This window comes from Mobula hypostoma, chromosome X1 (genome assembly GCF_963921235.1).
Source record: "Mobula hypostoma chromosome X1, sMobHyp1.1, whole genome shotgun sequence".
Lineage (NCBI taxonomy): Eukaryota > Metazoa > Chordata > Chondrichthyes > Myliobatiformes > Myliobatidae > Mobula > Mobula hypostoma.
This window is the reverse complement of record NC_086128.1, coordinates 6,889,279-6,906,099: the sequence shown is the minus strand read 5'-3', so window position 1 is coordinate 6,906,099 and position 16,821 is coordinate 6,889,279. Positions and strand designations below refer to the sequence as shown.

Sequence of the window (16,821 nt, the reverse complement as noted above, 5' to 3'; positions counted from 1 at the left end):
TCCCCATCCCCAATACTGTGTTGCTTGACAACTTGCAGATGTAATACTTAGTTCCCCCATTCGCATCAGCAACTTATATTGAACAGCAAACCCTGTGGCACCAGATTGGTCATGATCTCCCACCCAGATGAACCATTTATGCCAATTCTCCATTTCCTGTCAACCAATGCTCAACTCTTGCTGGTATATCACCCCCATCTCTGACATGCTTTAACTTTGCCCCCTTAACCTCTTGTGAAAAGCTTTCTGAATATCCAAATATACCACATCCACTAGTCCTCCCTCATCTTTACCCAATATCCCTTCATGTCTCTGGTTAATAAAGATCACCCTAACCCTTTGGTTGTTTCCTTCCATATCATCCCCGACCTTGATTTCCAATCCAGCAGAATTAGTTTTCCAATTTCCATTCCCTTTAACCAAATCAAATCACTCTAAAACCTTCTAAATTCTACAAAATAGAGCCCTGTTTTTGAGTAGAATCATTTTATATAAGGAATCGACTGTCTGGTGAATCAGTAGTCTCTGCAAAGCCAGTGTGTAACCCTCTCCTGGGGCCTGGTGACCGGAAGTGCACGTCATCTTGATGTGATCAGACACAGACCATGCTCTCACCTTGTCTTCTACTACTCTGGATACACCGGATCGAGCTTTTCATAATTTAGGTCTTACTCTGACTTATTGCTTTTTTGGGTCCAGAATTGGTTACCTCACGCTTGTTGATGTTTTAACGTCCAATTTCCACAGGTTACTGCATTCATCTAGTCAACTATTTTCTTTAAACTTTATTTCCATTTACACCACTGTCAATATTTTGTTAGTAATTTCAGCGAACTTGGAAATGTGGCTATCTCTCCAGTTATGCAATCTGCACGCCACAGATTGTTAGGAGACATTAGATTCTGCGTAACGGGAGAGAGATTCAAAATAAGTGAGTGGGTGCAGTCAGGACATTCTGTGTGCCAGTTCCTTAGGAGACGGCGGATTGTGGGTAATGAGGTACTTGGCAAGGACAAATAAGAAGTTAGGTTTAGGCAGAGTGGCCATTGTGGAAGCACCCTTTCTAGGAGTAGGCTAGTGTTAGAGTGGGGAGTTGAGGCTTTGGCGAGAAGAGGCAAAGTCTGCAGGTAGAATTTTTTTGTTTAATTTTCTTTATTATTTTCTTATTGCACAGTTAGAACAGTGGGGATGCCAGACAGGATAGTGGAATGCTCCTCTTGTGGGATCAGGGAGACCTCCAGTGTCTCTGATGACTACACCTGTAAGAAGTGCATCCAGCTGCAGCTTCTTTAAGACCGTGTTAAGGAGTTGGAGCTGGAACGGGATGACCTTTGGGCCATTCAGAAGTACTTTTTCAGGCAACGGGAGAGTTACAAATTTTTCACTACCCTTTAAGATTTTAAAAAAGTGTTTTCTTCCCTCACCTTGGACCAGCTGATTTTGATCCAGCTGACAAATCTCACATCATGTGTTTGTTTCTGCCATGCACCCACTAATTTGCAGGCAATTTCTTGTTGCTTCCCTTGCATTACAAGAGATTGCAGTCTCCTGGTGCTGCCAATTGTATAGGATGTGCTCGCAGAAACTACAAACATGACCTTCCATCTCCAACCCCACACTGCTGCTACTGGTCAGCCTGCATGACAAAACTTCATGGCATCCCAGTTCCTGTGACTGTTGATAAGCAAACTCAATCTTTGATACTTGATTGGATGAATTTTGATTGCCATTTTACAACCTCCATTGCAGCTCCATCCAACTAAAGCATGGCTTCCGATATCACGTACTCTACAAATGCTCTGAAATAAGTGAGTGGCCCGTTTAATTTGTTGACTCGAGAATGTGGTGATTACATTCATTGAGAATCTACTAAAATCTCTAGATCTAAATTTAAACAAGGCAGTTTAAAGGGTATGGCACTGCCTAGTGTGGGCCAAAGGGCCTGGTTCTGTGCTGTAATTTTCTATAGCTCTATGACTTGTTTAGCAATATTCAATGCATACACGTAACACCAAATTCATACTGGATGTGGGCTCAATTTCAACATTTAAGAGAAATTTGGATAGGTACAGGAGGGCTATGGCCAGGGTGCATGTCGATGGGACCAGGCAGATTAATAGTTTGGCCTGAACTAGATGGGCTGAAGAGCCTGTTTCTGCGCTGTAGTCTTCCATAACATCCTCTTATTGCAGACCCAACTCAAATATGTGACACACCATGAGTTCCCTACCTTGCAAGTCCCTGCTTATCCCATTCTCTCTGCTGCTGCACAGCTAATTTGCAAACCAGGCCAGTAACAGAAAAGACTTCCAAGATTATCTGACTGTCCAAAAAAATGATAAATATAGATATTCCCTTCCAACTACTTTAGTTACTTCATGAAAGCAAATGTAGGTCCCTAACCATCAGAACCAGGAACAAAAATATAGCAGAACAATTAAATTAAGAGAACATAAAGGACCCCTTCTGACAATGTGAGGGGAGCCAAGGGTCAGTGAGGGAGGGGTTGAAGAAGATCAATAAAGACATAGTAAAAGGAAAGTTAATTGGGTTATATGCAGATAAATTCCCAGGGCCTGATAATCTATGTCACAGTGTCCCTGAAAGACTGGATGACGGCAACATTCTTCTAAAATTCCTCGACTCTGAAGCAATTATTGCAGATTGTAAACCGGGGTGGGTGGTGGGAGGAACCTACTGACCAATTTAACTAAACATCAGTTTTAGATGCAAACAGAGCACTTGGAAAGTATTAATGGAATTAGCATGGTTAACCAATCAACTGGAGATTCTGAAAGATGCAGCTTCCTATCACTGTGCACTGATAACAGGGTTGGGATGGAAGGAACTAACCCAGAAGTTAGAGTCAAATCTCTCTGCAAATGCTGTCATTTTAAATGGAAGGCCAATGGACCCTTATTAACCAAAGATACAAAGGGATATGACATAAAGGCCAGTGGAGGGACTTTTGTCACAGAAAAACCTCGATCTTACCGAATGTTGGTACAGATTCAAAAAGTTAGATAGTCTACCCCTCTCCCAATAGAAATCACATCAGTTTTAGGGGCTTATCTCCTGGGTACAGTTGGTCACTGTAGATGTGGATTGTAAGACAGTGTCAGATATTGCCAGGGAGTGTGTCTGCTCAAAGTGGGTCACTTCAGAAAACTACTGTCAGAACTGAAAGTTTAGGCTTAAAGACTTTGGAAGAAATTTTTAGTTTAAGCCTATGAGGTAGTCAATTTCTAAATTTAGGTCTGACCACTTGCATTACATCAACAAAAAACTGAGACTAGGGTTGGGTTTTACTTCCAGTAGTCTGGGGGCAACAGTGGGAGTCTCAAGCTTTCCCTCTGGAGTCCAGTGAACCACTCCTGCTCCACACCTCCTGCAGAAAATGAAGTATCTTACTGCCATGATCCATTCCCTGTGTTGGCAAGAAACTCAGTGCTACTTTCCACTCTGTCTCCAAATGATCCGATGTAGACGTGTCAAGGAGGAGCCTTACAGCTAGCAGCAGTTCCAAACATCTGTCCAAACACTGTGGAAATCACTTAGTTCTGGCTTGGTCAACCAAATAATTTTAATCCTGTCTATTTTTGAGTTTCTACTTAGCGTCATCAGAAATTTACTTCCATCTTTAACAGGATAAGTAAAAATGTGGCAGATGGTGCTCAATGTTGAAAAGTATGAATTTGTGACTTCATCCTTAACCTCAAGGCAAGCAGATCAGAATACATTCAAAAACCATGAATGGTGCAGAGGGACTTAAAGCACAAGTATAGAACACATTAAATATTGAAGCACAGAAGTAACACTCTGTAAGGTTTCACTGCTATGTAATAGTTTCTCTGTAGCAGCAGTGCTTGGGTTATGACTGGAGATAACGGGGCTTTGGAATTTGAGCCGTCCAATGAGAGGAGTGTTGTTATTTTCTTGTGGGCCTGAGCGAAGGTTTTGCAGTCTTATGTTCGGCGGAAGATGGAGAGAGAAGATGCCAGAACGGGGAAGTCGTTGTTTGCAGGACGGAGTGGAGTTGGAATGGGGTCGGGAGTCGACAACCAGGGGGAAAATCAATGGAGAACGAACAGGCGGGAAAACCGTGAGCTCCAACGTTGCGCTTTAAGACTGTCTCATGAGAATGGGCCTCTTTTCTCTTTTTGTTTCTTTACTAACCCTATAGTCAAGTTAAGAATTACAAAGCTCAACCATTTAATTGTATATTGTGTACTGTTTGTTATTTCATGACACTGATTTGTAACAGGGGAACACATCATGCAGCATCCACCCAAACAAGTTTTCTCAAGTTTGGCTGGGCAGGAGACTGTCATCCCCTGGATTCATCCGCTAGCTGAACCTGACGGCTACAGATATAATTGGAAATAACACAAAGGAAATGGAAAATTAACCTTTATCATAAATGAGTGACAGTTTCTACAGAACTGTGTATCTGTGATACACAGATGCCAAAGTCTTAAACTAGACTCCTCACATACAGGTGGATGTGTTGGCCATGGAAATAGTGAAGACTAAAGTGACTAGTATCTCATAGTCATCCAACATGGAAACTGACTCTTTGACTCATGATATCCATGCTGGACATATATTAATTCCACCTTCCAGCTCTTGATCAATATCTGTTGCAAAGTCAAGTTCTCACCTAGGTACTGTTCAAAAGTGGTGGGAGTATTTGCCTCCAGCATCTTACACTGGTTAAAACTGTTAACATCACAAAAGAGGTATGCCACAGTTGCGTAGTGGTTAGCGCAACCCAGTTACAGCTCAGGTCGTCAGAGTTCAGAGGTCAATCCCGGCATCCTCTGGAAGGAGTCTCTGTACGTCCTCCCAATGGAACGCATGGGTTTCCCCAGCACCTCTGGTTTCCTCCCACAGTCCAAAGACGTACCAGATAGGTTAAATGGTCATTGTAAATTGTCCTGTGATTAGGCTAGGGTTAAATCGGTGTAGTCAGGGGTTGAAGGGCCAGAAAGGCCTGTTCCACACTGTATCTCTAAATAACATAAAGATTGCATCATCTCAATTTGTTATTGTTGCAAGTGGAGAGGTTTAAGGACTGCTCTCACTGAAGAGTTTATAACAATCAATGAATTTGAAAGGACAGAGAAATCTCTTTATTCTGATGGGACAGTAGAGAACAAGCAAATGTGACCTTAATGCAGGAGCCCAGCTGGTCCAAGGTGAGAGAAGAAAGCACATTTTTTAAAATCTTAAATGGTAGTGAAAAATCTGTAAATCTCCCATTGCCTGAAAAAGTATTATTGCTGGGAGGCATGAAGGTTCCAGAACTGAGATCGAACTGAGATTTGTGGTTGGCAGCAGCACAAAGAGAAATGAGGCAAGCTGAGGGAGTGAAGATTGTATCTCAGAGAATGGCAGAACTGCTCCAAGGGCCAAAAGTCAAAGTGATTTGTTTTCCCCTAAATTTGTTCTTGATACTAAATAGCTTATTTAACTATTTACCTCCTGATAAGACATTAAAACTCCATGGCTGTTGCCCGTGATCCAGGCTGAAGCGGCATCAAACTAGGTCACAACTAACTTGTTAACCAGCTGTCGGTATCAGATTACCTATCCCATTCCATAGAACCACTAGTACTGTGCCTTGGTTACGTGGCCTCCCCCACAGTCTGCACTATAAGCATACACACCCCTTTCACGCCATAACGTGCACGCAGCCCTCTCCTCACACTGTGGATTCTGTGCATGCTCTCACTTTACACTCGGACTAATTACCAAAGTATCGCAAGAAACAACAAGAGGTCAAATCTTCCATTAAAGGTTAAAATTTTGCTGTCAAACTCAGGAACTGGGAGCCCAGTTTCTGAAATTACTATCGGTGGGAAAACCTGAACTCTCGACATAACATCTGGAATTCTTCTCCTGGAATGCTATTAATGCCAGAGCTCAGCTTCAAGCTAAAAACAACAGCTGTCTATTATAGAAAATTGAGGGGACATTGAATGAAGTGAGCAGAACTGTCAGATGTTATCTAACCCAATGGAATCAGTTGTCCTATAATTCCTGAGATTAAGGGAATGGAGAACTCAAGTTTTTCACAGACCTTCAAGACAGGTTCAAAGATACTTAATCAACCAGTGAACATTTTCTCTTAAATTTTGACTTATGATGAGACAGGGTTAATTAATAATTTAGTGATCAAGGGTTCACTGAGACAGAGTGATCATAATACAATCAATATTCAATGGAAACATTCTCAGATCCAAAATTGGAGCCTTAAGCTTAAAGCCAATTGGAAAGGTGTGACAGGTAAGCCAAGATGGAAGAGGGAACTAGATAAAACTAGGACAATAATTGTCCACGGACAAAGGGAGAAATGAATCTTTGGAATTCACTCCCCAGAGGTCTGTGGGTGAGTATATTTAAGGTGCCAATAGCTTTTTGGCACCAAGAAGAATGAAAGGATAAGGCAGTTGGAGTACGTTGCTGTTCAGATTCCTGCTTCTATTTCTAAAAAGTAATAATGTACGTGTTGGTGGGTGTTGTGTGCACACACATGTACAACAGAGTGTGCATTTTGTGCAACAACTGATCAAACAAATGATCTCACCTGTAATTACCTCTGTCGCAGCTGATGAGTGTGACAATCACACCATTATCTGTGTGCCACTGGCAAGTACCATCAAGACCACAGCATCATCAGCAACTGTTCCTCGTCACAGTGGAGCTAAACCAATGAGACAGGATCCTGGCTACAAAATACTTGCAAAATAAAAATGCAAGGAAAGTTCTTGCGCCCCATGAGGCAAGGATGAGGCATTATTATATAAGTGAATAGATTCCATGCAGTGTTTATAATTGATGAAGAATTGTGGTGGGGGTGATTAAGTAAATGATAAACACACACTAAAGCTGAATCTCCACATCCAATGTAGGGTTCCTGATTATTCTTTCCAATGTATTGAAATAAAACCAGGTGAGTTTGTTGCCCTGACCAATATATATTCTTCAACAACATCACTAAAGAAGTATATTATCTAGTCACTACCACACTATTGTGCACTGGAGCTTTGTTCTGCACCATCTGGCTGCAGTTCCCTATGTTGCCATATTGATACAAACCCAAGGGATTGGCTGAACATGCACTGTACCTTTTCTCTTGTTTTTATTTATTCATTGTCAGAAGGTTGACCCCACAAAAGAACACAAGCCACATCTTGCAAAGGACAAGACTTTCACTTTGCCTGGGCAAGTCTTCACCAGAATTCAAGTCCCAATGGAAGGTTTGTTAAGCTGAAACATCAACTCTGCTTTCTTCTTCTCCTCACAGACGCCACCTGACCGGCTGAGCTGTCTCCAACACTTTCTGCTTCGTTTTGGGATTTCCAGCATTTATTCCAGTTGGACATTCCAGAAAATGACAAATTGATTAAAGAGTGATGATACTTTACATCCCGTCATCTTAAAGAATCCAAACATTGCCACAGATTTGTGCTAGACAGCAGTGTTCGCCCTTTACCAAACCCCAAAGAAATAAAGCTCCCACTCCCACCCTTCCACTCTCCAGTCCAAGTGGGGTTCCGCCCTTCACCGGGAACGAGAAGAGCAGGAGGAAGAACCAAGTTTTACAGGCGTCCCGCAGTTGCAGAGGCACACCATACCGCTCAATTATTACTGACCCCCGACTTCACCGAGCCAGGGGCTGAATGATCGAGGATGGGGGGGGGGGTACACAAAACATCTTTACTCCACCGGCTGTACATTGCAACACCCCCTCAGTGAAGCACCCTTCCTACAATTCCTAACAACCCCCCCCCCACCCCCAAACACACACACACATCTGTTTACACTCAATTCAGGAATTCCTTCTGCAACTTTACAACCAGTAAACCGACATCGTTCCATAGAAAAATAAGGACCAAATACGAACGTGGCCAATCAAACCTTCCACCCAGGCGCCGGGAGGGCAGGGGTCTCCTCCCACAGCGGGATACAGAGCCCGGTGCCGCCGCTCCCCTTTAGCTGGGCGGCGGATGGTCCAAAGTCTGAATGGAAACTTTCCCCCGTCCCTTACCTGAAACCGCCGGGCGCGACCCAGCGACCAGGAACAGGCAGAGAGCGGCGAGGCTAGTGAGAGGGGTTTGGCGGTGGGGCCGGGTGCCCATGGCTGGTGGGGAGCTCAGGCGCGGGTCCGATGCGAGCTCCGACTGACTGCGGAGTGGGGGAGACGAGAGGAGAAGCAGTGTGCGTCAGCAGCAACAGTGCGCCGCTCTTCAACCCACTCACACCCTGCACAAACTGCAGGCACCTATGCAGATGTTACTAAATTATTATATAATTTTTTAAAAATCTTGCAATGCAAATTGCCTCCCCCGCTCAAATACAAAAAAATATTCATAGGGGAGTAAAATCTGCTTTCAATAGGAAATAATGGCCATGAGGCAATTCACGTCCAACAGCTACGTGTGTGATGGGAGCAACAAATGATCACAAACTTTGCATCGCTGAGTTTGATTGCATTGAGGCTACCGGGGAAAAGCTGCACCCTCTCCTTTGCTGGTGCTTTGTAAACATTTGTATGGTCATTTCGGAAGGGGCTTCTCACTCAAACGGACCAAGTCACAGCCACACCTCTGTGACATTAAACAGATGGAAGTTTTTACAAGATGGTCATGGAAAGTTTCAACTCGGCAAAGTTTAGACCTTACTGAAGTGTCGGCCTTTCGTGGGGTAACATGTTTTTGGAATCCACGGTCGATCTGCAGAAATTAACACCGAACCACAACGCAAATGGCAGTTGCTCTGTCGGCAGAAAGCAGGAGCCAGAATTAATCAGAGCAGGACACCTTGTGGTGGACTCCGCGAGTTTAATTCGGGATGTATAATTTATAGTAGGAATTACAGTCAAATTCGATACAAGAGGTATTGAGAATTGACAAGAGCAAGGATTGTATTGAAATAAAAATATACATAGAAAACAATAGTTTAAAATGGCATAAAATCCATAGAGTTTCCTATCTGGGAAAAAAAGCACAGATGCTGGAAATTTGACACAAGAACAGAAACAACATCTGTAGGAAGGAACAGTCAATATGTCAGGTCAAAGAACCTTCGCCAGTTTTCTACCCGGTTTCAAGTGTGTATATTCTGAGCTCCAAAAGTTCAGTACCATTTCAGGTCCGTAAACTCCAGCCCTCATGAGATGTGCTGAATGAGAGTGCATGTGCAGAAACGCTGTTCGGTGAGACTGATGAATTGCCATACATAGTAATCGTGGCGATTAGGGGCAGGCAGCATTCCACGCACAAAACAACCTGTGTTTTTATAAAGTACTGCAATAATACGTGTGCCATGAACCAGCTGATACTGCCTGTGGCTTCTGGGACTATCTTTAAAACTACTAGATAACGCTTTTCATCTTTCTCTTTGTTTAGACCAATGCCTCATCACCTCCAGCCACTCTTTCCCCACTTGCTGTCCCTTTCATCTTCATTCCGTCCTTTCTCTCCACCCCACCTTCCTGCCCCCCACTGTTTGATTTTGTCCCACAATGTGCATCCAACTCATCAGCTCTTCATGATGGGGACCAGTTACTCCTAGTCCTTGCTCTTGCCTCAGACTATCTGTTGCTATACCCCTCACATGTGCCTTTGCCACACCTGCAAAGCGTCTATTCCAATTTATTCCAAATCCATTCAAACCTCTGCTACCCTGTGGCAGGTCTCTCTCAAGTCCAATTCACCCATCACTCCTGCACCGACTGACTGAGCAGCTGCCAATCTGAAAAAATTGACTGTAATTTCTAATTCTGATTTTCATTACAGTCCGGAGGCATCCTCTGATCTCCCCTTGGAGATCTACATGCTCCATCGCTGTCACTTGTACCTGATTCTCTTCAATGCCTAGGCCCCAAAACTTAATAATTAACTCTGTACTTCCCTCCTTCAAAATCCTTATTAAAATGATTCTTTTATCAACTTTCACATTACTATTGAATATTGAATATCCAAAATACTGGAAGTAGTCAGCAAGTTAGGGAACATCTTTGGAGAATGAAACGAATTCACTTTTGGGGTTGATAATCTTCAATCAGAACTGAGAAATGTCAGGAAGGACTGCTTAGCAAGCACAGAATAGGAACCTATGTAGAATATGGTGGGAAGAGAAGAGGAAAGGGCACAAGGGTAAGTAGGTAGTAGGAGGAAGGAGAAATGTCTCAAAAAGGCAGCATTCATCATTAAGGACCGACCCCCCCCACCCCCCATCAGCCAGGTCATGCCTTGCTCTCATTGCTACCATCAGGAAGGAGGTACAGGAGCCTGAATGCACACACTCAGCTTATTTTACTGTAATTTAATTTTTTTCTATTATGTATTGTAAAGTACTGCTGCTGCAAAGACAACTAATTTCACAACATATGCCAGTGATAATAAACCTGAATCTGACTGTCTTATCAAGAGCAATGAAGGAACAAGGAAGCAGGATTCTGTGGAGCCAGTAAAGAAAAAATGGGAGTGATCACAGACTCATTCCCCTTGTCCTCACCTACCACCCCACCAGCCTCTGGATCCAGCACATTATCCTCCGCAACTTCCGCCACCTTCAACAGGACCCCACCACTAAGCACATCTTTCCCTCTCCACCCCTCTCCGCTTTCCCCAGGGATCGGTCCCTCCCCACGGATCTCCCACCCAGCACTTATCCCTGTAAGCGCAAGTGCTACACCTGTCCCTACACCTCCTCTCTTGCCACCGTTCAGGGCCCCAAACAGTCCTTCCAGGTGAGGCAACACTTCACTTGTGAGTCTTTTGGGGCCATCTATTGCATCCGGTGCTCCCGGTGCGACCTCCTCTACATCAGTGAAACCCGACGCTGATTGGGGGACCGCTTCGTCGAGCACCTCTGCTCCATCCACCACAACAGACAGGATCTCCTGGTAGCCACCCACTTCAACTCTGCTTCCCATTCCCATTTGGATATGTCCATACATGGCCTCCTCTACTGCCACGATGAGGCTGAACTCAGGTTGGAGGAGCAACACCTCATATACCGTCTAGGTAGTCTCCAGCCCCTTGGTATGAACATAGAATTCTCTAACTTCCAGTAATTCCCTCCCCCTCCCTTCCCCTATCCCTATGTCACTCAGCCCCCTCCCCCAGCTGCCTATCACCTCCCTCATGGTTCCACCTCCTTCTACTACCCATTGTGTTTTCCCCTATTCCTTCTTCACCTTTCCTGCCTATCCCCTCCCTGCCTCCCCTCCCCCACCCCTTTATCTTTCCCCTCACTGGTTTTTCACCTGGAACCTACCAGCCTTCTCCTTCCCACCCTCCCCCCACCTTCTTTATAGGGTCTCTGCCCCTTCCCTCTTCAGTCCTGACGAAGGGTTCCGGCCCGAAACATCAACCGATCTTTTCCACGGATGCTGCCCGACCTGCTGAGTTCCTCCAGCGTGTTGCTTTGACCCCAGCATCTGCAGAGTATTTTGTGTCACCACATACCATCCTGAGATTCATTTTTCTGCAGGCATACTTAGCAAATCTATAGAGCAGTAACTGTAAACAGGATCAATGATCAACAAACTGTGCAAATGTAAATATAAGTAAATAGCAATAAATAACCAGAGCATGAAATAACAAGATAAATGAGTCCTTAAAGTGAGACCACTGGTTGTAGGAACATCAGAAATAGAAGGCAGAATAAAAACAGGACACGGCAGGGTAGCAAGATAAAGAGCTTCATTGTTACGAAGGAGATAATCTTTCTCTTAAGGCGATCATCAGTTGGGCTGGGTTACCAGCAAGGACACATCTAGCCAGGACTTGATGTCTCATAAACGCAAAGCTAATGGTTGTTCAGTTCATGGAAAGGAAATAGAGAATGAGCCGGAAGACAATGACTAATGTTAATATAAGACAGATTTCAGCTGTGACCGATGTGTGAACTACGACTTTCACTGGAGGTCTTCTGAGGTCTCAACATTACAAAAGGTCAGAAAGTTGGCCCCAGTGTATATATTGGAATAGAGAAGGATACAAAAAGAGGCAAGCATATAAACTAGGGGATAGAAATCAGTCAGGATGCGTGAGACAGCACAAGATTATATTTGCTTCACGTGCAGTGGAATACTAAAAAGTGCCCTTGGTAACCTGGTATTTATTAATAGACAATGAAAACACACACATCAAGTTAGTTTTGTAATGTTTAAAGTATCTACAAACAATGCTGGAATTAATTAAGAAAGTTATTACCAAAACATAAATGTTCCACGCGATAGTTCCGATTCAAGAAGTCACTGCACGTAAAGCTGAAAAAAAAAACAATTAAGATAGAAAGGTTTGGTTAAGGAAATCAAATTTTTTTAAAATTTGATAATAACATGGATTATTCCACATCAGAAAATAAACACCAAGGTTTATGTCGTCTTTGCCTTTATATGGATCCTCTGGTTTCTTGTCAATTAAGCCATTAGACATCCTAAATCTAAACAATTGAATGGACTTGCAGATCTAATTTAAAGAAAAAGAGCCATCAAGAGGATTGGGAAGCTTTTAAAGAGCAACAGAAGGTAACTAAAAAGGCAATACGCGGAGAAAAAATGAGGTACGAAGGTAAACTAGCCAAGAATATAAAGGAGGATAGTAAAAGCTTCTTTAGGTATGTGAAAAGGAAAGAAATAGTTAAGACCAAAATTGGGCCCTTGAAGACAGAAGCAGGTGAATTTATTATGGGAAACAAGGAAATGGCAGACGAGTTGAACAGGTACTTTGGATCTGTCTTCACTAGGGAAGACACAAACAATCTCCCAGATGTAATAGTGGCCAAAGGACCTAGGGTAATAGATGAACTGAAGGAAATTTATATTAGGCAGGAAATGGTGTTGGATAGGCTGTTGGGTCTGAAGGCTGATAAGTCCCCAGGACCTGATGGTCTGCATCCCAGGGTACTTAAGGAGGTGGCTTTAGAAATCATGGATGCATTGGTAATCATTTTCCAATGTTCTATAGATTCAGGATCAGTTCCTGTGGATTGGAGGGTGGCTAATGTTGTCCCTCTCTTCAAGAAGGAAGGAAGAGAGAAAACAGGGAATTATAGACCGGTTAGCCTGACGTCGGTGGTGGGAAAGATGCTGGAGTCAATTATAAAAGATGAAATTACGACACATCTGGATAGTAGTAACAGGATTGGTCCGAGTCAGCATGGATTTACGAAGGGGAAATCGTGCTTGACTAATCTTCTGGAATTTTTTGAGGATGTAACTATGAAAATGGACAAGGGAGAGCCAGTGGATGTAGTGTACCTGGACTTTCAGAAAGCCTTTGATAAAGTCCCACATAGGAGATTAGTGGGCAAAATTAGGGCACATGGTATTAGGAGCAGAGTACTGACATGGATTGAAAATTGGCTGGCTGACAGAAAACAAAGAGTAGCGATTAACAGGTCCCTTTTGGAATGGCAGGTGGTGACCAGTGGGGTACCGCATGGTTCAGTGCTGGGACCGCAGCTGTTTACAATATATATTAATGATTTAGATGAGGGAATTAAAAGCAACATTAGCAAATTTTCCGATGACACAAAGCTGGGTGGCAGTGTGAAATGTGAGGAAGATGTTATGAGAATGCACGGTGACTTGGACAGGCTGGGTGAGTGGGCAGATGCATGGCAGATGCAGTTTAATGTGGATAAATGTGAGGTTATCCACTTTGGTGGTAAGAACAGGAAGGCAGATTATTATCTAAATGGAGTCAAGTTAGGAAAAGGGGAAGCACAACGAGATCTAGGTGTTCTTGTACATCAGTCACTGAAAGCAAGCAAGTACAACAAGCAGTGAAGAAAGATAATGGCATGCTGGCCTTCATAACAAGGGGAATTGAGTATAAGAGCAAAGAGGTCCTTCTGCAGCTGTACAGGGCCCTGGTGATACCACACCTGGAGTACTGTGTGCAGTTTTGGTCTCCAAATTTGAGGAAGGACATTCTTGCTATTGAGGGAGTGCAACGTAGGTTCACAAGGTTAATTCCCGGGATGGCGGGACTATCATATGTTGAAAGATTGGAGCGACTGGGCTTGTATACTCTGGAATTTAGATAGCTGAGAGGGGATCTTATTGAAACACGTAAGATTATTAAGGGATTGGACACGCTGGAGGCAGGAAGCACGTTCCCGCTGATGGGTGAGTCCAGAACCAGAGGCCACAGTTTAAGAATAAGGGGTAGGCCATTTAGAACAGAATTGGGAAAAACTTTTTCACCTAGAGAGTGGTGGATGTATGGAATGCTCTGCCCCAGAAAGCTGTGGAGGCCAAGTCTCTGGATGCTTTCAAGAAAGAGATGGATAGAGCTCTTAAAGATAGCGGAATCAAAGGTTATGGGGAGAAGGCAGGAACTGGATACTGATTGTGAATGATCAGCCATGATCACAGTGAATGGCGGTGCTGGCTCAAAGGGCCGAATGGCCTACGCCTGCACCTATTGTCTATTAAAAAGATCAGGGACAGAAGTTGAAGATACTTAATATTACTCATCATTAGATATCCAAATCTTTTGTCTTTCGAAAACCCATTGAGGCGTAATTACCACTTAGCCTTGGGACACACGTACAAAATTCAAATCCATCACATCACTTCTCAGAGTAGTGACATCAATGGAATCTGATGTCCTTGCTTTGGAACTTCAGCCTGAAATTTTTATTGTTAGTAAGTGATTATTAAATATTATGACCTTTTTAAACCACATTACAGGCTTCGAAGGCCAAACCATCAAGCCAAGCAAGGTGCTGACTGCAAAATTTACAGCAGGGGTAATTACATCTATCAAAAGCAAGCTTAAAAAAAATACAAACACAAGGAATTCTGCAGATGCTGGAAATTCAAGCAACACACATCAAAGTTGCTGGCGAACGCAGCAGGCCAGGCAGCATCTCTAGGAAGAGGTACAGTCGACGTTTCGGGCCAAGACCCTTCGTCAGGACTAACTGAAGGAAGAGCTAGTAAGAGATTTGAAAGTTGGAGGGGGAGGGGGAGATCCAAAATGATAGGAGAAGACAGGAGGGGGAGGGATAGAGCCAAGAGCTGGACAGGTGATTGGCAAAAGGGATATGAGAGGATCATGGGACAGGAGGCCTGGGGAGAAGGAAAAGGGGGAGGGGGGAAATAACCCAGAGGATGGGCAAGGGGTATAGTGAGAGGGACAGAGGAAGAAAGAGAGAGAGAGAGAGAGAGAGAGAGAAAGAATGTGTGTATATAAATAAATAACGGATGGGGTATGAGGGGGAGGTGGGGCATTAGCGGAAGTTAGAGAAGTCAATGTTCATGTCATCAGGTTGGAGGCTACCCAGACGGAATATAAGGTGTTGTTCCTCCAACCTGAGTGTGGCTTCATCTCTACAGTAGATGAGGCAGTGGATAGACATATCAGAATGGGAATGGGATGTGAAATTAAAATATGTGGCCACTGGGAGATCCTGCTTTCTCTGGAGGACAGAGCATAGGTGTTCAGCGAAACGATCTCCCAGTCTGCGTCGGGTCTCGCCAATATATAGAAGACCACATCGGGAGCACCGGATGCAGTATATCACCCCAGCCGACTCACAGGTGAAGTGTCACCTCACCTGGAAGGACTGTTTGGGGCCCTGAATGGTGGTAAGGGAGGAAGCGTAAGGGCACGTGTAGCACTTGTTCTGCTTACAAGGATAAGTGCCAGGAGGGAGATCGGTGGGGAGGGATGGGAGTGACGAATGGACAAGGGAGTCGACTAGGGAGCGATCCCTGCGGAAAGCGGGGGAGGGGGGAGGGAAAGATGTGCTTAGTGGTGGGATCCTGTTGGAGGTGGCGGAAGTTACAGAGAATAATATGTTGGACCCATAGGCTGGTGGGGTGGTAGGAGAGGACAAGGGGAACCCTATTCCTAGTGGGGTGGCAGGAGGATGGAGTGAGAGCAGATGTGCGTGAAATGGGGGAGATGCGTTTGAGAGCAGAGTTGATGGTGGAGGAAGGGAAGCCCCTTTCTTTAAAAAAGGAAGACATCTCCCTCGTCCTGGAGTGAAAAGCCTCATCCTGAGAGCAGATGCGGCAGAGACGGAGGAATTGCGAGAAGGGGATGGCATTTTTGCAAGAGACAGGGTGAGACGAGGAATAGTCCAGATAGCTGTGAGAGTCAGTAGGCTTATAGTAGACATCAGTAGATAAGCTGTCTCCAGAGATAGAGACAGAAAGATCTAGAAAGGGGAGGGAGGTGTCGGAAATGGACCAGGTAAACTTGAGGGCAGGGTGAAAGTTGGAGGCAAAGTTAATGAAGTCAACGAGCTCAGCATGCGTGCAGGAAGCAGCACCAAAGCAGTCGTCGATGTAGCGAAGGAAAAGTGGGGGATGGATACCAGAATAGGCACGGAACATAGATTGTTCCACAAACCCAACAAAAAGGCAGACATAGCTAGGACCCATACGGGTGCCCATAGCTACACCTTTAGTTTGGAGGAAGTGGGAGGAGCAAAAGGAGAAATTATTAAGAGTAAGGACTAATTCCGCTAGACGGAGCAGAGTGGTGGTAGAGGGGAACTGGTTAGGTCTGGAATCCAAAAGAAGCGTAGAGCTTTGAGACATTCCTGATGGGGGATGGAAGTATATAGGGACTGGACATCCATGGTGAAAATAAAGCGGTGGGGGCCAGAGAACTTAAAATCATCGAAAAGTTTAAGAGCGTGAGAAGTGTCACAAACATACCATCAACGCTGCTCTCAAACGCATCTCCCCCATTTCACGCAATCTGCTCTCACTCCATCCTCCCACCACCCCACTAGGAATAGGGTTCCCCTGGTCCTCACCTACCACCCCACCAGCCTCCG

The 16,821-nt window shown here is 44.3% G+C and overlaps 1 protein-coding gene across 1 annotated transcript in view; it reads right to left on the bottom strand.

Annotated features, from left to right (window-relative positions):
- mrc2 (mannose receptor, C type 2) overlaps window positions 1-8,249 on the bottom strand; it is a 247,310-nt gene extending 239,061 nt beyond the window's left edge. The window contains exon 1 of the mRNA XM_063037085.1: window positions 8,054-8,249. Coding sequence (XP_062893155.1) covers window positions 8,054-8,144 — 91 coding nt within the window. The 5' untranslated portion in view covers window positions 8,145-8,249. The remainder of the gene's footprint in view (window positions 1-8,053) is intronic.
- Between the last annotated feature and the right edge of the window lie 8,572 nt (window positions 8,250-16,821).